Source organism: Salvelinus alpinus, chromosome 28 (genome assembly GCF_045679555.1).
Source record: "Salvelinus alpinus chromosome 28, SLU_Salpinus.1, whole genome shotgun sequence".
NCBI lineage: Eukaryota > Metazoa > Chordata > Actinopteri > Salmoniformes > Salmonidae > Salvelinus > Salvelinus alpinus.
This window is the reverse complement of record NC_092113.1, coordinates 44,424,036-44,450,431: the sequence shown is the minus strand read 5'-3', so window position 1 is coordinate 44,450,431 and position 26,396 is coordinate 44,424,036. Positions and strand designations below refer to the sequence as shown.

The window sequence follows — 26,396 nt, the reverse complement described above, 5'->3', positions numbered from 1 at the left end:
TGTACTTGTAGGTAGGGGTAAAGTGACTATGCATAGATAATAAACAGAGAGTAGCAGCAGTAGTGTAAAAACAAAGGGGGGGGGGGGGCAATGCAAATAGTCCAGGTGGCCATTTGATCAGCAGTCTTAAGGCTTGGAGGTAGAAGCTGTTAAGGAGCTTTTGGACCTAGACTTGGCACTCCGGTACTGCAGAGAGAACAGTTTATGACTTTTTTGGGGGGGCCTTCCTATAGAGGTAGAGTATAGAGTTCCTGGATGGCAGGAAGCTTGGCCCCATGATGTACTGGGCCGTACGCACTACCCTCTGTAGCAACTTACAGTCGGATGCCGAGCAGTTGCAATGCCAGGCGGTGATGCAACAGGTCAGGATGCTCTTGATGGTGCAGCTGTAGAACTTTTTGAGGATCTGGGGACTCTTACAAAATCTTTTCAGTTTCCTGAGACTGACATTTTTTATTTGTTACTTTACCCCTACCTACATTTGTTACATGTAGGTAGGGGTAAAGTGAATATAGATAACTGTCTTGATATGTTTGCACCATGATAGTTTGTTGGTGATGTGGACACCAAGGAACTTTGAACTTTCGATCTGCACCACTACAGCCCCGTCGATGTTAATGGGGGCCTGTTCGACCCTCCTTTTCCTGTAGTCCACGGTCAGTTCCTTTGTCTTGCTCACATTGAGGGAGAGGTTGTTGTCTTGGCACCACACTGCCAGGTCTCTGACCTCCTCCCTATAGGCTGTCTCATTGTTGTCGGTGAACGTCAGCAAACTTAATGAGAGTGTTGGAGTCGTGCTAGGCCACGCAGTCGTGGGTTAATGAGGTAGTTGGATGGGCTATTTACAGATGGACTATGTACAGGTGCAGTGATCTATGAGCTGCTCTGATAGCTGGTGCTTAAAGTTAGTGAGGGAGATATGAGTCTCCAGCTTCAGTGATTTTTGCAGTTCGTTACAGTCATTGGCAGCAGAGAACTGGAAGAAAAGGTGGCCAAATGGGGAATTGGCTTTGGCGGGGCTTTACCTAGCAAAGACTTATAGATGACCTGGTGCCAGTGGGTTTGGCGATGAATATGTAGCGAGGGCCAGCCAAAGAGAGCGTACAGGTCGCAGTGGTGGGTGGTATATGGAGCTTTGGTGACAGAACAGATGGCACTGTGATACACTGCATCCAGTTTGCTGAGCACAGTGTTGGAGGCTATTTTGTAGATGACATCGCCGAAATCGAGGATCAGTAGGATGGTCAGTTTTACGAGGGTATGTTTGGCAGCATTAGTGAAGGATGCTTCGTTGCAAAATAGGAAGCCGATTCTAGATTTAATTTTGGATTGGAGATGCTTAACGTCTTATGGCTGGGGGCAGTATTGAGTAGCTTGGATGAATAAGGTGCCCAGAGTAAACTGTCTGCAACTCATGCCCAGTTGCTAATATATGCAATGTATTAGTAGATTTGGATAGAAAACACTCCGAAGTTTCTACAACTGTTTGAATGATGTCTGTGAGTATAACATAACTCATATGGCAAGGAAAAACCTGAGAAAAAATCCAACCAGGAAGTGGGAAATCTGAGGTTTGTATATGTTTTCAACTCTTGGCCTATCGAAGATACAGTGGGATATTGGGCATATTGCACTTCCTAAGGCTTCCACTAGATGTCAACAGTCTTTAGAACCTTGTTTGATGCTTCTACTGTGAAGGAGGGGGGAATGAGGGCTCTTTGAGTCAGTGGTCTGGCAGAGTGCCACGAGCTCAGTCTCGCGCGTTCACGTGAGAGCGAGCTCTGTTCCATTGCATTTCTACAGACAAAGGAATTCTCCTGTTGGAACATTATTGAAGATGTATGTTAAAAACATCCTAAAGATTGATTCTATACTTCATTTGACATGTTTCTACGAACTGTAATATGACTTTTCGTCTGAACTTTTGCCTGGACCTGCCCTCCAAAAGGAGGTATTTGGACATAAATTATGGACTTTATGGAACAAATCAAACATTTATTGTGGAACTGGGATTCCTGGGAGTGCATTCTGAAGATCATCAAAGGTAAGTGAATATTTATAATGCTATTTCTGACATCTGTTGACTCCACAACATGGCGGATTTCTTTATGGTTGTTTTGGTCTCTGAGCGCTGTACTCAGATTATAGCATGGTGTGCTTTTTTCCGTAAAGTTTTTTAGAAATCTGACACAGCGGTTGCATTAAGGAGAAGTGGATCTAAAATTCCATGCATAACAATTGTACCTTTTCGCAAAGTTTATTATGAGTATTTCTGTAAATTGATATGGCTCTCTGCAAAATCACCGGATGTTTTGGAGGCAAAACATTACTGAACTTAACGCGCCAATGTAAACTCAAATTTTGGGATATAAATATGAACTTTACCGAACAAAACATACATGTATTGTGTAACATGAAGTCCTATGAGTGTCATCTGATGAAGATCATCAAAGGTTAGTGATTAATTCTATCTCCATTTATGCTTTTTGTGACTCCTCTCTTTGGCTGGAAAAATGGCTGTGTTTTTCTGTGAATAGGTGCTGACCTAACATAATGATATGTTGTGCTTTCGTTGGTGGGAAGTTTTCTTTAAAATGGTGTAAAGTACTTGTATGTCTGAGGAATTTTAATTATGAGATTTATGTTGTTTTGAATTTGGAGCCCTGCACTTTCACTTGCTGTTGTCATATCGATCCTGTTAACGGGATCCCAGCCGTAAGAAGTTAATGTGAGTCTGGAAGGAGAGTTTACAGTCTAGCCAGACACCTAGGTATTTGTAATTGTCCACATATTCTAAGTCAGAACCGTCCAGAGTAGTGATGCTGGACTGGCGGGCAGGTTCGGGCAGCGATCGTTTGAAGAGCATGCATTTAGTTTTACTGGCATTGAAGCTGGTCTGGAGGGTTGTTAACACAGTGTCCAAAGAAGGGCCAGAAGTAACACAGCATGGTGTCGTCTGCATAGAGGTGGATCAGAGAATCACCAGCAGCAAGAGAGACATCATTGATGTATACAGAGAAGAGAGTCGGCCCGAGAATTGAACCCTGTAGCACCCCCATAGAGACTGCTAGAGGTCCTGACAACAGGCCCTCCGATTTGACACACTGAACTCTATCAGAGAAGTAGTTGGTGAACCAGGCGAGGCAGTACATTGAGAAACCAAGGCTGTTGAGTCTGCCGATAAGAATGTGGTGATTGACAGAGTCGAAAGCCTTGGTCAGGTCGATGAATACAGCTGCACAGTATTGTCTCTTATCGATGGCGGTTATGATATCGTTTAGGACCTTGAGCGTCGCTGAGGTGCACCCATGACCAGCTCGGAAACCAGATTGCATAGCGGAGAAGGTACGGTGGGATTCGAAATGGTCGGTAATCTTTTTGTTAACTTGGCTTTCGAAGACCTTAGAAAGGCAGGGTAGGATAGATATAGGTCTGTAGCAGTTTGGATCTAGAGTGTCTCCCGCTTTGAAAAAGGGGGATGACCGCAGCAGCTTTCCAATCTTTGGGAATCTCAGACAATGGGAAAAAGAGGAGATCATTTTGGGATGATAATTTTAGAAAGAGAGGGTCCCCATTGTCTAGCGTGGCTGATTTGTAGGGGTCCAGATTTTGCAGCTCTTTCAGAACATCAGCTATCTGGATTTGGGTGAAGGAAAAATGGGGGAGGCTTGGGCGAGTTGCTCTGGGGGGTGCAGGGCTGTTGACCGGGGTTTGGGGTAGCCAGGTGGAAAGCATGGCCAGTCGTAGAAAAATGCTTATTGAAATTCTCAATTATAGTGGATTCATCGGTGGTGACAGTGTTTCCTAGCCTCAGTGCAGTGGGCAGCTGGGAGGAGGTGCTCTTATTCTCCATGGACTTTACAGTGTCCCAGAACTTTTTTGGAGTTTGTGCCACAGCACGCAAATTTCTGTTTGAAAAAGCTAGCCTTAGCATTCCTAACTGCCTGTATATATTGGTTCCTAACTTCCCTGAAAAGTTGCATATCACGGGGGCTATTTGATGCTAATGCAATACGCCACAGGATGTTTTTCTGCTGGTCAAGGGCAGTCAGGTCTGGAGGGAACCACAGGCTATATCTGTTCCTGGTTTAAAAAAAAAATGGAATGGGGCATTCTTATTTAAGATGGTGAGGAAGGCACTTTTAAAGAATAACCAGGCATCCTCTACTGACGGGATGAGGTCAATATCATTCCAGGATACCCGGGCCAGGTTGATTAGAAAGGCTTGCTCGCAGAAGTGTTTTAGGGAGTTTGACAGTGATGAGGAGTGGTTGTTTGACCGCAGACCCATTACAAATGCAGGCAATGAGGCAGTGATCGCTGAGATCCTGGTTGAAAACAGCAGAGGTGTATTTGGAGTGCAGGTTGGTTAGGATGATATCTATGAGGGTGCCTGTGTTTACAGATTTGGGGTTGTACCTGGTAGGTTCATTGATCATTTGTGTGAGATTGAGGGCATCAAGCTTAGATTGTAGGATGGCCGGAGTGTTAAGCATGTCCCAGTTTATGTCACCTAACATCACGAGCTCTGAAGATAGATGGGGGGCAATCAATTCACATATGGTGTCCTGGGCACAGCTGGGGACAGAGGGTGGTCTATAGCAAGCGGCAACAGTGAGAGACTTGTTTCTGGAAAGGTGGATTTTTAAAAGTAGAAGCTCGAATTGTTTGGGTACAGACCTGGATAGTAAGACAGAACTCTGCAGGCCATCTCTGCAGTAGATTGCAACTCCGCCGTATTTGGTAGTTCTATCTTGTCTGAAAATGTTATAGTTAGGGATGGAAATGTCAGGGTTTTTGGTGGTCTTCCTAAGCCAGGATTCAGACACGGCTAGGAAATCCGGATTGCCAGAGTGTGCAAAAGCAGTGAATAAAACAAACTTAGGGAGGAGGCTTCTGATGTTAACATGCATGAAACAAGGCTTTTACGGTTACAGAAGTCAACAAAAATGAGAGCACCTGGGGAATAGGAGTGGAGCTAGGCACTGCAGGTCCTGGATTAACCTCTACATCACCAGAGGAACAGAGGAGGAGAGGAGGATAAGGGTACGGCAAAAGGCTATAAGAACTGGTCGTCTCGTACGTTCGGAACAGAGAGTAAAAGGAGCAGGTTTCTGGGCACGGTAGAATAGATTCAAGGCATAATGTAGAGACAAAGGTATGGCAAAATAGGTATAGTGGCCCAAGAAATTGGCCGATGGATCTCTTCAGTTAACAGTTCGATATGCTCTAGACAGCTAGCAGGCCGCCGTTAGCAGGCTAGCAGATGGGCATTCAGGGGACGTCGCGACGTTGTAGCCAGTTGAAGAACCCCCTCGGGCAGATTACATCGGTAGTCCAGTCGTGAAGGATCGGTGGGGCTCCGAACCGGCAGTAAAAAGGGGTCCAGGCCAATTGGCAAAATAGGTATTGTAGCCCAGGAGTGGCTGATGGACCTCTTCAGCTAGCCGGGAGATGGGCCTACCATGGGCTAGCTCCAGGCTAATTGGTGCTTGCTTCGGGACAGAGACGGTAGCCAGAAGTAGCCACTCGGATTGCAGCTAGCTAGCTGAGATGATCCAGGTGAAAAGGTTCAGAGCTTGCGGTAGGAATCCGGGGATATGGAGAGAAAATAAGAATTATTATTATTATTATTTATTTATTATTATTAAATATTTATCATTATTTACAATGACGGCCTACCCCAGCTAAACCCTAACCCGGATGGCGCTTGGCCAAGTGTGCGCCGCCCTATGGGACCCCTCATCACATCCGGTTGTGATACAGCCTGGAACTGAACCAGGGTCTGTAAGACGCCTCTAGCACTGAGATGCAGTGCCTTAGACCGCTGTGCCACTCGGGAGGTTCAGCGTGGCAGATATTGTTTTTCTACCCTTACTACCCGGGGGCATCAGGAAGTGCAGGATCCAGTTGCAGAGGGAGGTGTTTAGTCCCAGGGTCCTTAACTTAGTGATGAGCTTTGAGGGCACTATGGTGTTGAATGCTGGGCTGTAGTCAATGAACAGAATTCTCACATAGGTGTTCATTTTGTCCAGGTGGGAAAGGGCAGTGTGGAGTGCAATTGGGATTGCATCATCTGTTGATCTGTTGGGGCGGTATGCGAATTGGATGGGTCTAGGCTCCCCAGGATGATGGTATTGATGCGAGCCTTTCAAAGCACTTCATGGCTACCGACATAAGTGCTAGTCATTTAAGACGGTTACCTTAGTGTTCTTGGGCACAGGTACTATGGTGGTCTGCTTGAAACGTTGGTATTACAGACTCGGTCAGGGAGAGGTTGAAAATATCAGTGAAGACACTTACCAGTTGGTTAATGCTGAGTACACGTCCCGGTAATCCGTCTGGCCCCGCTCAGTTTTCTCACGCAATTGCATAGCATATTCATCTTCTGCACATCTACCATTCCAGTGTTTAATTGCTATATTGTAATTACTTCGCCACCATGGCCTATTTATTGCCTTACCTCCCTTATCCTACCTCATTTGCACACACTGTATATAGACTTTTTCTACTGTATGTTGGTTTATTCCATGTGTAACTCTGTGTTGTTGTATGTGTCGAACTGCTTTGCTTTATCTTGGCCAGGTCACAGTTGTAAATGAGAACTTGTTCTCAACTGGCCTACCTGGTTAAATAGAGGTGAAAAAAAAAAAAAAAAAATACAGTATATAGAAATGTTGAGCAACATGAGCTCATGGGCTCTCATGAAGTGTTTGATTAGATTTTAAATTACATTTGTATTGATGTCAGAGTGATTAGAGGGACAACAGAGTGCTGAGGACCAGGCAGTTAGAAGGTTTGGTGGGCTACTAATGACCATCAGCAGCATCAGAGCTTGGAGAAGCCTAATTACAGTGACTAAACAGTCACATGGAATTTGACTGCCATCATGACTGGCAGTAATACGGTCACTGTAACAGTCCACCCCATTGGGTATCTCACAGCACAGATTAAAAGTACATTTACATTCTAAAACTTCTGACAGACAATGTCTTTATAGAACTCCCAGAAGGCATGAACTATTGAGTCCTTTTAAAAAAATTTTTTTTTACATTTAAGATATGACTCTTCTGTTGTGCTGTCGAATTTGTGAATTTTGTCTCTTGTATAATTAGTTTATACTGGATTAAGTTTACCGTTTTGTTAACTGTAATTTCATTAGTTATGTTCCAAAACTCCCTCCATCTTGTGCCTATATCAGTTATTTTTAAGTCTGATTTCAGTACTTCATATTTTTTTCTAAGAGATTGTCAGTTGGCTTTCTGCAAGGTTTTGTATGTCTTACCAATCATATGAGTGTATTTTTCTTTGTCAAATATGATTCCCTCAACATCGCTCTGATGTCCAAAAGCTTTCTGGATGAAATTTGATGATATAAAACATATAAGTTGCAAATATTGGCCAAAATGTATTTTTTAATTCTGTCATGGAAAAAATTATATTTCCTGTTACCAAGTCATTTCCAGTTTCAATGCCTTTAATTTTCCATGTAGACCAATGGATTGTTCTATAGGGTTGTGTTTTTAGGGTTATTGTAGAATCCATTTCATGAAGTTAATTTTCTTAGCTCCATCCTTTGAAAACAAACACGTGAAAAGATTCTGGGGTTGAGCATGCTTCAATATTCCCCATTCTTCCTCTTTAGTGCATTTAACATTATGTTGCAAGTAAAAGCTTTGGTGGCGAGCACAATTCCAAATCTGGAAGATTAAACCCACCCTCAGATTTAGGTACATATAAAACTTCCCTTTTAATTCTATGAGTTTATTTGCCCATATGAAGTCTGTAATGGCCGAGTGTACGTTTTGTATGTTCAGTCCATTTTAATGAGCAGTGCAAGTGTATAGCCTAATGTGAAAACAGCGTAATATTCTGTAATTTACAGTACTGTACCAAACTGTAACTCACCGAGCTACTGGGTTCAAATGTCTTGGAGGCCATCCGGACGCTGGCACTAAGAGAGAGAGACACAGAGAGAGATTGAGAGGAGAGAGAGAGAGAGAGAGAGAGAGAGAGAGGGAGAGAGAGAGAGAGAGAGAGAGAGAGAGGAGAGAGATGGAGAGGAGAGATAGAGAGATTGAAAGGATAGAGAGGAGAGATTGGGAGGAGAGAGAGATTGAAAGACAAAGTTGGAGAAAATAAAAGATAATTGATTATCAAACATAACAGCCATGATGTAGCAAGCATCACAGTCAGAGGTGTGTATGTTAGAGCTCTGCTACCCGACCTGAACCCGACATTATACATCGGCATAGGGGGTAGGGCCTGTTTTTTCATCAATATCTGGTCTGATTTATTAATTCAACCATTTTAAAAACAAGCACACATAGAACTTGAAAAAGACATACATGCATGCACATGAGTACAATCATTGAGGATAACACAAAGTCTGGGACTTATTTCCATTGTGGTCCTCTTTAGACAAGATGGCAAGATCCAACACAGAGAGATAATAAAACATAAAAACAAAGAAGAACATCCATCTCATCATTGCAGTTGCATCGTAAGAAAGTACCTGTTTCGGCACATATGATCAAGACCTGGTCGTCCCTAACATGGAACATAATATAGAACACTAATAGAACTACATCAATGTAAAAACGGCACACCTAGCCTACATATCAATACACACAAACTACATTACCCAGGTATCAATACACACAATCTACAGTACCTAGGTCAAATAGGGGAGATGCATTTTGCCGTGAAGTGTTGCTGAATCTGTTTTTTAAAACCAGGTTTTCTGTTCATTTGAGCAATATGAGCTGGAAGAGAGTTTCATGCAATAATGCCTCTATATAATACGGTACACTTTTTTGAATATGTTCTGGATTTGGGGACTGTGAAAAGACCCCTGGTGGCATGTCTGGTGGGGTAAGTGTGTGTGTCAGAGCTGTGTGTAAGTTGACTATGCAAACAATTAGGGATTTTCAACACATGAATGTTTCTTATAAAAAGAAGAAGTGATGCAGTCAGTCTCTCCTCAACTCTTAGCCAAGAGAGACTGGCTGCATAGTATTTATATCAGCCCTCTGATTAAAATGAAGAGTAAGACGTGCTGCTCTGTTTTGAGCCAGCTGCAGTTTAACTAAATCTAATTGTATTTGTCACATGCGCCGAATACAACAGGTACAACCGTGACAGTGAAATGCTTCTTAACCAACAAAGTTTTAAGAAGTTTTAAGAAAAAAAAGTTAAGTAAAAATTGAAAATAAAAGTTACAAATAATTAAACAGCAGCAGTAAAATAACAATAGCGAGGTTACAGTTGAAGTTTACATGCAATTAGGTTGGAGTCATTAAAACTTGTTTTTCAACCACTCCACAAATGTCTTGTTAACAAACTATAGTTTTGGTAAGTCGGTTAGGACATCTACTTTGTGCTTGACACAAGTAATTTTTCCAACAATTGTTAACAGACAGATTATTTCACTGTATCACAATTCCAGTGGGACAAAAGTTTACATACACTAAGTTGACTGTGCCTTTAAACAGCTTGGAAAATTCCAGAAAATAATGTCATGGCTTTAGAAGCTTCTGATAGGCTAATTGACATAATTTGAGTCAATTGGAGGTGTACCTGTGGAAGTATTTCAAGGCCTACCTTCAAACTCAGTGCCTCTTTGCTTGACATCATCGGAAAATCAAAAGAAATCAGCCAAGACCTCAAAAAAAAATGGTAGACCTCCACAAGCCTGGTTTACCTTGGGAGCAATTTCCAAACGCATGAAGGTACCACGTTCATCTGTACAAACAATAGTACGCAAGTATAAACACCATGGGACCACGCAGCCATCATACCGCTCAGGAAGGAGACGCGTTCTGTCTCCTAGAGATGAACGTACTTTGGTGCGAAAAGTGCAAATCAATCCCAGAACAACAGCAAAGGACCTTTTTAATTTTTAAACATTTATTTTCACCTTTATTTAACCAGGTAGGCCAGTTGAGAACAAGTTCTCATTTACAACTGTGACCTGGCCAAGATAAAGCAAAGCAGTGCGACACAAACAAAACAGAGTTACACATGGAATAAACAAACGTATAGTCAATAACACAATAGAAAAAGTCTATATAACTTGCAGACTTGTTTACGTGCTGCTGTGCGTTTTGTTGCCAACCTTACTTTGCTACCTGGCAACTTTACGGTTTTTACTTTTTAATTACCGTTTATATTTTTTGTTTTTCCCTCACTCTTTTTTCATTCAACTTTTTCACTCCGAACGCTTTATCTGGAAGTGGTTCGTCAGGACTTCCACCAGCCGAAGCTAAGTAGTAACATTAACATGATGTCTTCTAATTGCAGTCGCTGTACTCATAATATACAGGAGAACGATCGCCTTATGGCGAGGATAGCCGTGCTGCAACCCCAGCTTCAGACGCAATCGTTAGGCAAGGGTAATTTCAGTGTAGGAAAGTATGAAACAGCGTCTGTGCCACCAGTAAGTACAGATACTAACATTAGTATAAATCCCCCCGCACAGTCCCCGCAGCCGGACAACTTTCTCATGGCTTCTGGAGGGAAATGCTGTAGGAATGCTCAACCGGTGTCGCTCATTCAGCCGACAGAAACTTTCAACCGGTTCTCCCCATTAAGCAGCGAGTCGGAGTCAGAGGCCAAGCCTTCTCTGGTCTCTAACTCCTCCCGTTACGGGGTCTGAGACGCCGAAGATTCCCACCATTAGCTCTGACAAATTGAAAACGCTAGTCATTGGCGACTCCATTACCCGCAGTATTAGACTTAAAACGAATCATCAGGCGATCATACACTGTTTACCACGGGGCAGGGCTACCGACGTTAAGGCTAATCTGAAGATGGTGCTGGCTAAAGCTAAAACTGGTGAGTGTAGAGAGTATAGAGATATTGTTATCCACGTCGGCACCAACGATGTTAGGATGAAACAGTCAGAGGTCACCAAACGCAACATAGCTTCAGCGTGTAAATCAACTAGAAAGATGTGTCGGCATCGAGTAATTGTCTCTGGCCCCCACCCAGTTAGGGGGAGTGATGAGCTCTACAGCAGAGTCTCACAACTCAATCGCTGGTTGAAAACTGTTTTCTGCCCCTCCCAAAAGATAGAATTTGTAGATAATTGGCCCTCTTTCTGGGACTCACCCACAAACAGGACCAAGCCTGGCCTGGTGAGGAGTGACAGACTCCATCCTAGCTGGAGGGGTGCTCTCATCTTATCTACGAACATAGACAGGGCTCTAACTCCCCTAGCTCCACAATGAAATAGGGTGCAGGCCTGGCAGCAGGCTGTTAGCCAGCCTGCCAGCTTAGTGGAGTCTGCCACTAGCACAGTCAGTGTAGTCAGCTCAGCTATCCCCATTGAGACCGTGTCTGTGCCTCGACCTAGGTTGGGCAAAACTAAAGATGGCGGTGTTCGCCTTAGCAATCTCACTAGAATAAAGACCTCCTCCATTCCTGCCATTATTGAAAGAGATCGTGATACATCACATCTCAAAATAGGGTTACTTAATGTTAGATCCCTCACTTCAAAGGCAGTTATAGTCAATGAACTAATCACTGATCATAATCTTGATGTGATTGGCCTGACTGAAACATGGCTTAAGCCTGATGAATTTACTGTGTTAAATGAGGCCTCACCTCCTGGTTACACTAGTTACCATATCCCCTGTGCATCCCGCAAAGGCCGAAGTGTTGCTAACATTTACGATAGCAAATTTCAATTTACAAAAACCCCCGACGTTTTTGTTTTTTGAGCTTCCAGTCATGAAATCTATGCCGCCTACTCAAGCGCTTTTTATAGCTACTGTTTACAGGCCTCCTGGGCCATATACAGCGTTCCTCAATAAGTTGCTATCGGACCTTGTAGTCATAGCAGATGATATTCCAATTTTTGGTTACTTTAATATTCACATGGAAAAGTCCACAGACTCACTCCAAAAAGGCTTTCGGAGCTTCATCGACTCAGTGGGTTTTGTCCAACATGTCTCTGGACCTACTCACTGCCACAGTCATACTCTGGACCTAGTTTTGTCCCATGGAATAAATGTTGTGGATCTTAATGTTTTTCTCATAATCCTGGACTATCGGACCACCATTTTATTACGTTTGCAATCGCAACAAATAATCTGCTCAGACCCCAACCAACGAGCATCAAAAGTCGTGCTATAAATTCTCAGACAACCCAAAGATTCCTTGATGCCCTTTCAGACTCCCTCTGCCTATCCAAAAATCAGTTAATTAAACACCTAACTGAGGAACTCAATTTAACCTTGCGCAATACCCTAGATGCAGTTGCACCCGTAAAAACGAAAAACATTTGTCATAAGAAACTAGCTCCCTGGTATACAGAAAATACCCGAGCTCTGAAGCAAGCTTCCAGAAAATTGGAACGGAAATGGAGCCACACCAAACTGGAAGTCTTCCGACTAGCTTGGAACGACAGTACCGTGCAGTATCGAAGAGCCCTCACTGCTGCTCGATCATCCTATTTTTCTAACTTAATTGAGGAAAATACGAACAATCCTACACTTATTTTTGATACTGTCCCAAAGCTAACTAAAAAGCAGCATTCCCCAAGAGGATGGTTTTCACTTCAGCAGTAATAAATTCATGAACTTCTTTGAGGAAAAGATCATGATCATTAGAAAGCAAATTACGGACTCCTCTTTAAATCTGCGTATTCCTCCAAAGCTCAGTTGTCCTGAGTCTGCACAACTCTGCCAGGACCTAGGATCAAGGGAGAAACTCAAGTGTTTTAGTACTATATCTCTTGACACAATGATGAAAATAATCATGGCCTCTAAACCTTCAAGCTGCATACTGGACCCTATTCCAACTAAACTACTGAAAGAGCTGCTTCCTGCGCTTGGCCCTCCTATGTTGAACATAATAAACGACTCAGCCAATATAAAAAACTATCGGCCTATATCGAATCTTCCATTCCTCTCAAACATTTTTGAAAAAGCTGTTGCGCAGCAACTCACTGCCTTCCTGAAGACAAACAATGTATACAAAATGCTTCAGTCTGGTTTTAGACCCCATCATAGCACTGAGACTGCACTTGTGAAGGTGGTAAATTACCTTTTAATGGTGTCAGACTGAGGCTCTGCATCTGTCCTCGTGCTCCTAGACCTTAGTGCTGCTTTTGATACCATCGATCACCACATTCTTTTGGAGAGATTGGAAAACCAAATTGGTCTACACGGACAAGTTCTGGCCTGATTTAGATCTTATCTGTCGGAAAGATATCAGTTTGTCTCTGTGAATGGGTTGTCCTCTGACAAATCAACTGTAAATTTCGGTGTTCCTCAAGGTTCCGTTTTAGGACCACTATTGTTTTCACTATATATTTTACCTCTTGGGGATGTCATTCGAAAACATAATGTTAACTTTCACTGCTATGCGGATGACACACAGCTGTACATTTCAATGAACCATGGCGAAGCCCCAAAATTTCCCTCGCTAGAAGCCTTTGTTTCAGACATAAGGAAGTGGGTGGCTGCAAACTTTCTACTTTTAAACTCGGACAAAACAGAGATGCTTGTTTTAGGTCCCAAGAAACAAAGAGATCTTCTGTTGGATCTGACAATTAATCTTGATGGTTGCACAGTCGTCTCAAATAAAGCTGTGAAGGACTTCGGCATTACTCTAGACCCTGATCTCTCTTTTGACAAACATATGAAGACTGTTTCAAGGACAGCTGTTTTCCATCTACGTAACATTGCAAAAATCAGAAACGTTCTGTCCAAAAATGATGCAGAAAAATTAATCCATGCTTTTGTTACTTCTAGGTTAGACTACTGCAATACTCTACTTTCCTGCTACCCGGATAAAGCACTAAATAAACTTCAGTTAGTGCTAAATACGGCTGCTAGAATCCTGACTAGAACCAAAAAATTTGATCATATTACTCCAGTGCTAGCCTCCCTACACTGGCTTTCTTTTAAGGCAAGGGCTGATTTCAAGGTTTTACTGCTAACCTACAAAGCATTACATGGGCTTGCTCCTACCTATTTTTCCGATTTGGTCCTGCCGTACATACCTACACGTACGCTACGGTCACAAGATGCAGGCCTCCTAATTGTCCCTAGAATTTCTAAGCAAACAGCTGGAGGCAGGGCTTTCTCCTATAGAGCTCAATTTTTATGGAATGGTCTACCTACCCATGTGAGAGACGCAGACTCAACCTCTCAGTTGAGTCTCAACCTTTAAGTCTTTACTGAAGACTCGTCTCTTCAGTAGGTCATATGATTGAGTGTAGTCTGGCCCAGGAGTGTGAAGGTGAACGGAAAGGCTCTGGAGCAACGAACCGCCCTTGCTGTCTCTGCCTGGCCGGTTTGCCTCTCTCCACTGGGATTCTCTGCCTCTAACCCTATTACAGGGGCTGAGCCACTGGCTTACTGGTGCTCTTCCATGCCGTCCCTAGGAGGGGTGCGTCACTTGAGTGGGTTGAGTCACTGACGTGATCTTCCTGTCTGGGTTGGCGCCCCCCCTTGGTTTGTGCTGTGGTGGAGATCTTTGTGGGCTATACTCTGCCTTGTCTCAGGATGGTAAGTTGGTGGTTGAAGATATCTCTCTAGTGGTGTGGGGGCTGTGCTTTGGCAAAGTGGGTGGGGTTATATCCTGTCTGTTTGGTCCTGTCCGGGGGTATTATTGGATGTGGCCACAGTGTCTCCTGACCCCTCCTGTCTCAGCCTCCAGTATTTATGCTGCAGTAGTTCATGTGCCGGGGGGCTTGGGTCAGTCTGTTATATATGGAGTTCTTATCCGGTGTCTTGTGTGTATTTAAGTATGATCTCTCTAATTCTCTCTTTCTTTCTCTCTCTCTCAGAGGACCTAAGCCCTAGGACCATGCCTCAGGACTACCTGGCATGATGACTCCTTGCTGTCCCCAGTCCACCTGGCCGTGCTGCTGCTCCAGTTAACTGTTCTGCCTGCGGCTATGGAACCCTGACCTGTTCACCGGACGTGCTACCTCTCCCAGACCTGCTGTTCTCAACTCTCTAGAGACAGCAGGAGCGGTAGAGATACTCTCATTGATCAGCTATGAAAAGCCAACTGACATTTACTCCTGAGGTGCTGACTTGTTGCACCCTCGACAACTACTGTTATTATTATAATTTGACCATGCTGGTCATTTATGAGCATTTGAACATCTTGGCCATGAACTGTTATAATCTCCACCCGGCACAGCCAGGAAAGGACTGGCCACACCTCATAGCCTGGTTCCTCTCTAGGTTTCTTCCTAGGTTTTCAAATCGAATCAAAGTTTGTGTCACGTGCGCCGAATACAACAGGTGTAGACCTTACAGTGAAACGCTTACTTACAGGCTCTAACCAATAGTGCGGAAAAAAAGGTATGTTTGTGTGTAGGTAAGTAAAGAAATAAAACAACAGTAAAAATACATTTGAAAAAAGAGTAGCAAGGCTATATACAGACACCGGTTAGTCAGGCTGATTGAGGTAGATGTACATGTAGATATTGCTAAAGTGACTATGCATATATGATGAACAGAGAGTAGCAGAAGCGTAAAAAGAGGGGTTGGCGGGTGGTGGGACACCATGCAGATAGCCCGGTTAGCCAATGTGCGGGAGCACTGGTTGGTCGGCCCAATTGAGGTAGTATGTACATGAATGTATAGTTAAAGTGACTATGCATATATGATTAACAGAGAGTAGCAGCAGCGTAAAAAAGAGGGGTTGGGGGGGATGGGGGGCACACAATGCAAATAGTCCGGGTAGCCATTTGATTACCTGTTCAGGAGTCTTATGTCTTGGGGGTAAAAACTGTTGAGAAGCCTTTTTGTTCTTGACTTGGCACTGTGGTACCGCTTGCCATGCGGTAGTAGAGAGAACAGTCTATGACTGGGGTGGCTGGGGTCTTTAACAATTTTTAGGGGCTTCCTCTGACACTGCCTGGTATAGAGGTCCTGGATGGCAGGCAGCTTAGCCCCAGTGATGTACTAGGCCGTACACACTACCCTCTGTAGTGCCTTGCGGTCAGAGGCCGAGCAATTGTCGTACCAGGCAGTGATGCCACCAGTCAGGATGCTCTCAATGTTGCAGCTGTAGAAACTTTTGAGGATCTCAGGACCCATGCCAAATCTTTTTAGTTTCCTGAGGGGGAATAGGCTTTGTCGTGCCCTCTTCACGACTGTCTTGGTGCGTTTGGACCATTCTAGTTTGTTTTTGATGTGGACACCAAGGAACTTGAAACTCTCAACCTGTTCCACTACGTCACTGGGCAGCTCACGGCTGTGCTTCCCTTTGTAGTTTGTAATTGTTTGTAAGCCCTCCCAAATCCGACGAGCGTCGGAACCGGTGTAGTACAATTCAATCTTAGTCCTGTATCTTTGCTTTGCCTGTTTGATGGTTCGTCGATGGGCATAGCGGAATTTCTTGTAAGCTTCCGGGTTAGAGGCCAGTTGAAAGCAGCAGCTCTACCCTTTAGCTAAGTGCAGATGTTGCCAGTAATACATGGCTTCTGGTTGGGATATGTACGTACAGTCACTGTGAGGACGACGTCATCAATGCACTTATTGATGAAGTCAGTGACTAATGTGTTGTACTCCTCAATGCCATCGGAAGAATCCTGGAACATATTTCAGTCTGTGCTAGAAAGAGTCCTGTAGCTTAGTATCTGCTTCATCTGACCACTTTCTTGTCGACCGAGTCACTGGTGCTTCCGGCTTTAGATTTTGTTCGTAAGCAGGAATCAGAAGAAAATAATTGTCAGATTTGCCAAATGGATAGCGATGGAGAGATTTGTATGCATCTCTGTATGTGGAGTAAAAGCGGTCTAGAATTTTTTCCCCCTCTGGTTGCACATTTAACATGCTGGTAGAAATGAGGTAAAACTGATTTGAGTTTCTGCATTAAAGTCCCCGGCCACTAGGAGCACCGCCTCTGGATGAGCGCTTTCCTGTTTGCTATACAGCTCATTGAGTGTTGTCCTGTCTGCTTATTGCCTTATACAGCTCATTTAGTGCAGTCTTAGTGCTAGCATCGGTTTGTGGTGGTAAATAGACAGCTACGAAAAATACAGATGAAAACTCTCTTGGTAAATAGTGTGGTCTACAGTTTATCATGAGATACTCTACCTCAGGCGAGCAAAACCTCAAGACTTCCTTAGATTTTGTTCACCAGTTGTTGTTTACAAATATACATAGACCGCCACCCCTTGTCTTACCAGAGGCCACTGCTCTGCCAAAAAAGCTTAACACCCGCCAGCTGTATGTTGTTCATGTCGTCGTTCAGCCACGACTCGGTGAAACAGATTACAGTTTTTAATGTCCCGTTGGTAGGATATGCGTGATCGTAGTTCGTCTATTTTATTATCGATTGATTGTACGTTGGCTAATTGGACCGAAGGTAAAGGTAGATTACCCTCTCAGCATCGGATCCTTACAAGGCACCAGGACCTTCGTCCCCGATATCTCCGTCTCTTTCTGCTGCGAATGATGGGCATGAAGGCCTTGTCTGGCGTCTGAAGTAAATCCTTCCCTTCCTTCTACGACTCGTTGAAGAAAAAGTCTTCCTCCAGTACGGGGTGAGTAACCGCTGTCCTGATATCTAGAAGCTCTTTTCAGTCATAAGACACGATGGCTAAAACATGATGTACAAAATAAGTTACAAATAACGCGAAAAAACATACACAATAGCACAATTGGTTACATGATCGTAAAACGGCAGCCATCTCCTTCGGCGCCATTAGGTCAACTAGGTCTTTCTTTGCAGCACTTCAATGGACCATAAAAAAGAAAAAACACCAGTCTCAATGTCAACAGTGAAGAGGCGACTCCAGAATGCTGGCCTTCTAGACAGCACAGAACAGCGCAAACTGGCTCTGCAAAGAAAAAGCCATATCTCAGACTGGCCAATAAAAATCTAATATTAAGATGGGCAAAATAACACAGACACTGGACAGAGGAACTCTACCTAGAAGGCCAGAATCCCGGAGTCGCCTCTTCACTGTTGACATTGAGACTGGTGTTTTGTGGGTACTATTTCATGAAGCTGCCAGTTGAGGACTATTTCATGAAGCTGCCAGTTGAGGCGTCTGTTTCTCAAACTAGACTGTCCTCTTGCTCAGTTGTGCACCGGGGCCTCCCACTTCTCTTTCTATTCTGGTTAGAGCCAGTTTGCGCTGTTCTGTGAATGGAGTAGTACACAGCATTGTACAAGATCTTCAGTTTCTTGGCAATTTCTCGCATGGAATAGCCTTCATTTATCAGAACAAGAATAGATTGATCAGTTTCAGAAGAAAGTGCTTTGTTTATGGCCATTTTGAGCCTGTAATCGAACCCACAAATGCTGATGCTCAACTAGTTTAAAGAAGGTTTTATTGCTTTATTGCTTTATTGACAGTTTTATTGCTTCTTTAATTAGCACAACTATTTTCAGCTGTGCTAACATAATTGCCTTTTAAAATGATAAACTTAGATTAGCTAACACAATGTCCTATTGGAACACAGGAGTGATAGTTGCTGATAATGGGCCTCTGTACGCATTCCATTAAAAATCTGCCATTTCCAGCTACAATAGTAATTTACAATATCAACAATGTCTACACTGTATTTCTGATCAATTTTATGTTATTTTAATGGACAAAAAATGTGCTTTTCTTTCAAACCAAGGACATTTCTAAGTGACCCCAAACATTTGAACGGTAGTGTACATTATCTCAACAACAGGTTATGGTCAATAATATCAAAGTCTGCATTGCAATCTCACAGTACAGCTCCCACAATATTTTTCTTGTTAATTTCTTTCAACCAATCGTCATTCATTTGTGTCAGTGCAGTACATGTTGAGTGCCCTTCTCTATAAGCATGCTGTAAGTCTGAAAAATGACATTGAATTTGTTTAAACACCATTTTTTCCAACAGTTTGCTAAGAGCTGGCAGCAAGCCGATAGGTCTGCTGTTAGAACCAGTAAAGGCCACTTTACCACTCTTGGGTAGCAGAATGACTTTGGCTTCGCTCCAGGCCTGAGGACAAAGACTTTCCTCTCGGCTCAGATTAAAGATATGACAGATAGGAGTGGCTATAGAGTCAGCCACCATCCTCAGTAGCTTTCCATCTAAGTTGTCAATGCCAGGAGGTTTGTCATTATTAATCGATAACAATAATTTTTCCATCTCTCCCACACTACCTTTACAAAATTGAAACTTGCAATGCTTTTCTTATACATTTATCTGTGCATTAGTACGATGGCTCACTGTTCGCTGTTGGCCTAAATTCCTGCCTAAATTTGCCCACCTTGCCAATGAAGTAATAATTAAAATAATTGGCACAATCAAATGGTTTTGTGATGAATAAACCATCTGATTCGATGAAGGATGTTGAATTTGTCTTTCTGCCTAGAATTGTATTTAATGTAGCCCAAAGTGTGTATTTTTTGATAATTATTTTTGTCATTGACCTAGGCTTCATAATATAGTTTTGTCTTGTTGTTTAATCACATAATTTCTCAATTTACAGGAAGTCAGCCAGTCAGATGTGGTGTCAGAATTATTAGCCCCTCCTTTTTCCCATCTCTTCTTCGATTCCTCATCAATCCATGGAACAGTTCTAACAGTCAGTTTCAAGGTAGATGTTTAGCAATAATTGGAAGGAGCAATTTAATAAATTCATCAAATGCAGCGCCTGGATGCTCCTCATTAATCACATCAGACCAACACATATTTGTAACATCATCCACATAAGAGTCACAGCAAAATATTTTTTATTGATCTTTATACACTATTATAAAACTTTTGGAACTTTGTCTTTCCTGGATATAGCCACTATATTGTGATCACTGCATCCAATGGGGACGGATACAGATTTAGAACAAAGTTCTACATTATTAGTAAAAATGTGATCAATACATGTGGATGATCTTATTCATGTAGTTTTCTAAACAGCCTGGTAGGTTGATTAATAACCTGAACCAGATTACAGGCACTGGTTACAGTGAGAAGCTTCCTGTTGAGCGGACAGATCATAAAAACCTGTCAATATTCAGGTTCCCAAGAAAGTAGACCTCTCTGTTAACATCACATACACTATCAAGAATTTTACACATTTAGAAACTGACTCTCAGCACTTGGTGGCCTATAGCAACAACCCAAATGAGTAGGCTTAAGATGAGGCAGGTGAACCTGCAACCACAACACTTCAATAACACTTGACATGAGACCTTCTCTAAGTATTACAGGGATATAGCTCTGAATATATATATATATATATATATATTGTGGTATCCCAGGAGGTCTACCACGGGGGATAGTAATAGAGGGGAGGTACGTGAGGCGATGTTGGCTCCCTCTGCTGGGAATATGGGAGCTGGGCACCCCGACACGGACAGCTCCAAGTGGAGGTAATTAGAGGAAAGTGCCAACCAGCCGGGGAGGCCAAATAAAAGGAGCACGGTGGCACACCGCGGGAGAGAACGGGGAGAGAGACGGACACCAGTCGAAAGGAGAGAACGGAGAGAGAGACGGACACCAGTCAAGAGAGAGAACGGGGAGAGAGACGGACACCAGTCAAGAGAGAAAACGGGGAGAGAGACGGACACCAGTCAAGAGAGAGAACGGGGAGAGAGACGGACACCAGTCAAGAGAGAGAACAGGGAGAGAGACGGACACCAGTCAAGAGAGAGAACGGGGAGAGAGACGGACACCAGTCGAAAGGAGAGAACGGAGAGAGAGACGGACACCAGTCAAGAGAGAGAACGGGGAGAGAGACGGACACCAGTCAAGAGAGAGAACGGGGAGAGAGACGGACACCAGTCAAGAGAGAGAACGGGGAGAGAGACGGACACCAGTCAAGAGAGAGAAGGGGGAGAGAGACGGACACCAGTCAAGAGAGAGAACGGGGAGAGAGACGGACACCAGTCAAGAGAGAGAAGGGGGAGAGAGACGGACACCAGTCAAGAGAGAGAACGGGGAGAGAGACGGACACCAGTCGAAAGGAGAGAACGGAGAGAGAGACGGACACCAGTCAAGAGAGAGAACGGGGAGAGAGACGGACACCAGTCAAGAGAGAAAACGGGGAGAGAGACGGACACCAGTCAAGAGAGAGAACGGGGAGAGAGACGGACACCAGTCAAGAGAGAGAACAGGGAGAGAGACGGACACCAGTCAAGAGAGAGAACGGGGAGAGAGACGGACACCAGTCGAAAGGAGAGAACGGAGAGAGAGACGGACACCAGTCAAGAGAGAGAACGGGGAGAGAGACGGACACCAGTCAAGAGAGAGAACGGGGAGAGAGACGGACACCAGTCAAGAGAGAGAACAGGGAGAGAGACGGACACCAGTCAAGAGAGAGAACGGGGAGAGAGACGGACACCAGTCAAGAGAGAGAACGGGGAGAGAGACGGACACCAGTCAAGAGAGAGAACGGGGAGAGAGACGGACACCAGTCAAGAGAGAGAACGGGGAGAGAGACGGACACCAGTCGAAAGGAGAGAACGGAGAGAGAGACGGACACCAAGCGAAAGGAGAGAACGGGGAGAGAGAACGACACCAGTCAAGAGAGAGAACGGGGAGAGAGACGGACACCAGTCAAGAGAGAGAACGGAGAGAGAGACGGACACCAGTCAAGAGAGAGAACGGGGAGAGAGACGGACACCAGTCAAGAGAGAGAAGGGAGAGAGAGACGGACACCAGTCAAGAGAGAGAAGGGAGAGAGAGACGGACACCAGTCAAGAGAGAGAACGGGGAGAGAGACGGACACCAGTCAAGAGAGAGAACGGGGAGAGAGACGGACACCAGTCAAGAGAGAGAACGGGGAGAGAGACGGACACCAGTCAAGAGAGAGAACGGGGAGAGAGACGGACACCAGTCAAGAGAGAGAAGGGGGAGAGAGACGGACACCCTTCAAGAGAGAGAACGGGGAGAGAGACGGACACCAGTCAAGAGAGAGAAGGGGGAGAGAGACGGACACCAGTCAAGAGAGAGAACGGGGAGAGAGACGGACACCAGTCAAGAGAGAGAAGGGGGAGAGAGACGGACACCAGTCAAGAGAGAGAACGGGGAGAGAGACGGACACCAGTCAAGAGAGAGAAGGGGGAGAGAGACGGACACCAGTCAAGAGAGAGAAGGGGGAGAGAGACGGACACCAGTCAAGAGAGAGAAGGGGGAGAGAGACGGACACCAGTCAAGAGAGAGAAGGGGGAGAGAGACGGACACCAGTCAAGAGAGAGAACGGGGAGAGAGACGGACACCAGTCAAGAGAGAGAAGGGGGAGAGAGACGGACACCAGTCAAGAGAGAGAACGGGGAGAGAGACGGACACCAGTCAAGAGAGAGAAGGGGGAGAGAGACGGACACCAGTCAAGAGAGAGAAGGGGGAGAGACAGACACCAGTCAAGAGAGAGAAGGGGGAGAGAGACGGACACCAGTCAAGAGAGAGAACGGGGAGAGAGACGGACACCAGTCAAGAGAGAGAACGGGGAAAGAGACGGACACCAGTCAAGAGAGAGAAGGGGGAGAGAGACGGACACCAGTCGAGAGAGAACGGGGAGAGAGACGGACACCAGTCAAGAGAGAGAACGGGGAGAGAGACGGACACCAGTCAAGAGAGAGAACGGGGAGAGAGACGGACACCAGTCAAGAGAGAGAACGGGGAGAGAGACGGACACCAGTCAAGAGAGAGAAGGGGGAGAGAGACGGACACCAGTCAAGAGAGAGAACGGGGAGAGAGACGGACACCAGTCAAGAGAGAGAAGGGGGAGAGAGACGGACACCAGTCAAGAGAGAGAACGGGGAGAGAGACGGACACCAGTCAAGAGAGAGAACGGGGAGAGAGACGGACACCAGTCGAAAGGAGAGAACGGAGAGAGAGACGGACACCAAGCGAAAGGAGAGAACGGGGAGAGAGAACGACACCAGTCAAGAGAGAGAACGGGGAGAGAGACGGACACCAGTCAAGAGAGAGAATGGAGAGAGAGACGGACACCAGTCAAGAGAGAGAACGGGGAGAGAGACGGACACCAGTCAAGAGAGAGAAGGGAGAGAGAGACGGACACCAGTCAAGAGAGAGAAGGGAGAGAGAGACGGACACCAGTCAAGAGAGAGAACGGGGAGAGAGACGGACACCAGTCAAGAGAGAGAACGGGGAGAGAGACGGACACCAGTCAAGAGAGAGAACGGGGAGAGAGACGGACACCAGTCAAGAGAGAGAACGGGGAGAGAGACGGACACCAGTCAAGAGAGAGAAGGGGGAGAGAGACGGACACCAGTCAAGAGAGAGAACGGGGAGAGAGACGGACACCAGTCAAGAGAGAGAAGGGGGAGAGAGACGGACACCAGTCAAGAGAGAGAACGGGGAGAGAGACGGACACCAGTCAAGAGAGAGAAGGGGGAGAGAGACGGACACCAGTCAAGAGAGAGAACGGGGAGAGAGACGGACACCAGTCAAGAGAGAGAAGGGGGAGAGAGACGGACACCAGTCAAGAGAGAGAAGGGGGAGAGAGACGGACACCAGTCAAGAGAGAGAAGGGGGAGAGAGACGGACACCAGTCAAGAGAGAGAAGGGGGAGAGAGACGGACACCAGTCAAGAGAGAGAACGGGGAGAGAGACGGACACCAGTCAAGAGAGAGAAGGGGGAGAGAGACGGACACCAGTCAAGAGAGAGAACGGGGAGAGAGACGGACACCAGTCAAGAGAGAGAAGGGGGAGAGACAGACACCAGTCAAGAGAGAGAAGGGGGAGAGAGACGGACACCAGTCAAGAGAGAGAACGGGGAGAGAGACGGACACCAGTCAAGAGAGAGAACGGGGAAAGAGACGGACACCAGTCAAGAGAGAGAAGGGGGAGAGAGACGGACACCAGTCAAGAGAGAGAACGGGGAGAGAGACGGACACCAGTCAAGAGAGAGAACGGGGAGAGAGACGGACACCAGTCAAGAGAGAGAACGGGGAGAGAGACGGACACCAGTCAAGAGAGAGAACGGGGAGAGAGACGGACACCAGTCAAGAGAGAGAAGGGGGAGAGAGACGGACACCAGTCAAGAGAGAGAACGGGGAGAGAGACGGACACCAGTCAAGAGAGAGAAGGGGGAGAGAGACGGACACCAGTCAAGAGAGAGAACGGGGAGAGAGACGGACACCAGTCAAGAGAGAGAACGGGGAGAGAGACGGACACCAGTCAAGAGAGAGATCGGGGAGAGAGAACGACACCAGTCAAGAGAGAGAATGGGGAGAGAGACGGACACCAGTCAAGAGAGAGAACGGGGAGAGAGACGGACACCAGTCAAGAGAGAGAACGGGGAGAGAGACGGACACCAGTCAAGAGAGAGAACGGGGAGAGACCGACACCAAGCCACAGCAGAGGAGAAGGACCGAGCCAAACCTCAGTCATTTTCTTTGTTATGTTTATTTTCTGTCTTAGTAAAGCTGTTTTTGCGGACTAAAACCTCCCTGTCTCTGTGTCAATCGCTGCACGCTCAACCCAACACCCCACGGTTTACCACATTATATATAAATATAGCAACACACATAAGAACTCCAGTTGTATCCTTGTATTGCTACTGCTGTATAGTCTCAGAAATGGCTAATATATGAATGTTATCTGATGTCAGTTTTTGATTTCATGAACCTTATTTCTAAGGCTCCATATATTAATATGGGATATTTAAAGCCCTTTCCTGGGTAGCTGATCTGAGATAGACATAATATGGAAAAGAGCAAACAAAGCAAGATAAAAAATATATACATTCAGCAGGCCAATAATGGTGTGTGTGTGTGTGTGTGTGTGTGTGTGTGTGCACTGTGGGGGTTGAAGCTTATGAACCTATAGGCTTGGCTCGCTCATCGCTTCCAGGCTTTTGGGAGGGTGGACGGACAATGAGCCTGTCATAGCGGATGTAAGCATTGTCCCCACGCGCTCTGGCAGCTTTCATGGCTGGGATCAGTTCTTTCCTCTTCTGGTGCACAGCTTCAGGATAGTTCTCGTTGAGGAAGATATACGTTCCTCTCAAGTTCTTGGCTCTTTCCAGAACAGCTACCTTGTCCTTGAACCTCAGGATCCTGACCACTATCAGCCTGGGCCTGTCACCTGGGCCTATCACCTGGGCCTATCACTTGGGCCTGTCACCTGGGCCTGTCACCTGGGGCCTGTCATCTGGGGCCTGTCATCTGGGCCTGTCACTCGGGCCTGTCACCTGGGCCTGTCACCTGGGCCTGTCACCTGGGCCTGTCACCTGGGCCTGTCACCTGGGCCTGTCACCTGGGCCTGTCACCTGGGCCTGTCACCTGGGCCTGTCACCAGGGCCTGTCACCTGGGCCTATCACCTGGGCCTGTCACCTGGGCCTGTCACCTGGGCCTGTCACCTGGGCCGGTGGTGGGTTTTCCAGTCCTGTAGGCGCGCTCCACCTCAATCTTCCTGAGGTCCATCTTCAGTTTCTCAGAGATCATTTCCCTTACTTTGTCCTCAGTCTCCATTCAGGTCTCATGTGGATATTCTGCAATTCCGCTGTTCCACCTTGATTGTCCCTTGAGATAATCTGATTTCTCCGTCATTCTTATCATATATTCACATACAGAACTGATGTCCTCTCTCATTGACTTACAGATTGCTGTCATCTTGATGTTCTCCTGTTGAAACTCATTGAGCTGACCCTGGGAGAACTGAAAACTGTTCTTCAGGTCCTGGACCTCTCTGGTCAGGTCGTCCATTCTGTTATTAGTTGACTCCACCAGTATTGTTCTTCAGGTCCTGGACCTCTCTGGTCAGGTCGTCCATTCTGTTATTAGTTGACTCCACCAGTATTGTTCTTCAGGTCCTGGACCTCTCTGGTCAGGTCGTCCATTCTGTTATTAGTAGAATCCACCAGTAGTTGGACAAAAACTTGAAGCTATTTTCTTGTTGTTGTAACAACTTCTTGTTCAACTCTTTTTGTTTGTTAAAAAAAATCCTTCACCTGTGATAGAGAAACCCCTGTTCCCACTGGCATTGGTCTCTTTCATGGTAGCAACGTAGGCTATGCTGTGACTCCTTGCAGTTCCAGACAGGGAAGGTCACAGGGAAGATGGAAACAGCAACAAACAGCAGAAATTGGATCAGCCACAAGCCCGGGCTGCGTTCAAGCCCTCAAGGAAACCCCTTTAGCTTGATAGACAGCTAACAGTGGCAGCTAGGCTAGCTACTAAGCCAAGCAGCTCCTCAAACCCAGATTTGGTCCGCAGGACAGATAGTAGCGGTCAACTGATGCCAACCACGTAGCGGGATCCAAACTCAAAAGGTAGCTAGCTAGTAACCAAACACTTTTTCAGAGACTTTCAAAACAACAAACCAAGCTCTCTCTCGTTCTGCGTTCAAAAGGAAGTGACGACATGCACTTGATGGCCAGTCATTCAGAGTCTTTCAGAATACCTCAAACATGGCCTTAAATTTGGCAGAAGCCATCGGGCAATGGTGAATGTCATGGGCATGGGTAG

At 45.5% G+C, this 26,396-nt stretch overlaps 1 protein-coding gene across 2 annotated transcripts in view; it reads right to left on the bottom strand.

The window, feature by feature from the left end:
* The window catches only part of lad1 (ladinin), a 106,492-nt gene that overhangs the window by 30,443 nt on the left and 49,653 nt on the right, over positions 1-26,396 (bottom strand). For both annotated transcript variants that reach the window (XM_071373256.1, XM_071373257.1), the window contains exon 8: positions 7,909-7,954. In XM_071373256.1, the coding sequence (XP_071229357.1) occupies positions 7,909-7,954 (46 nt within the window). The remainder of the gene's footprint in view (positions 1-7,908; positions 7,955-26,396) is intronic.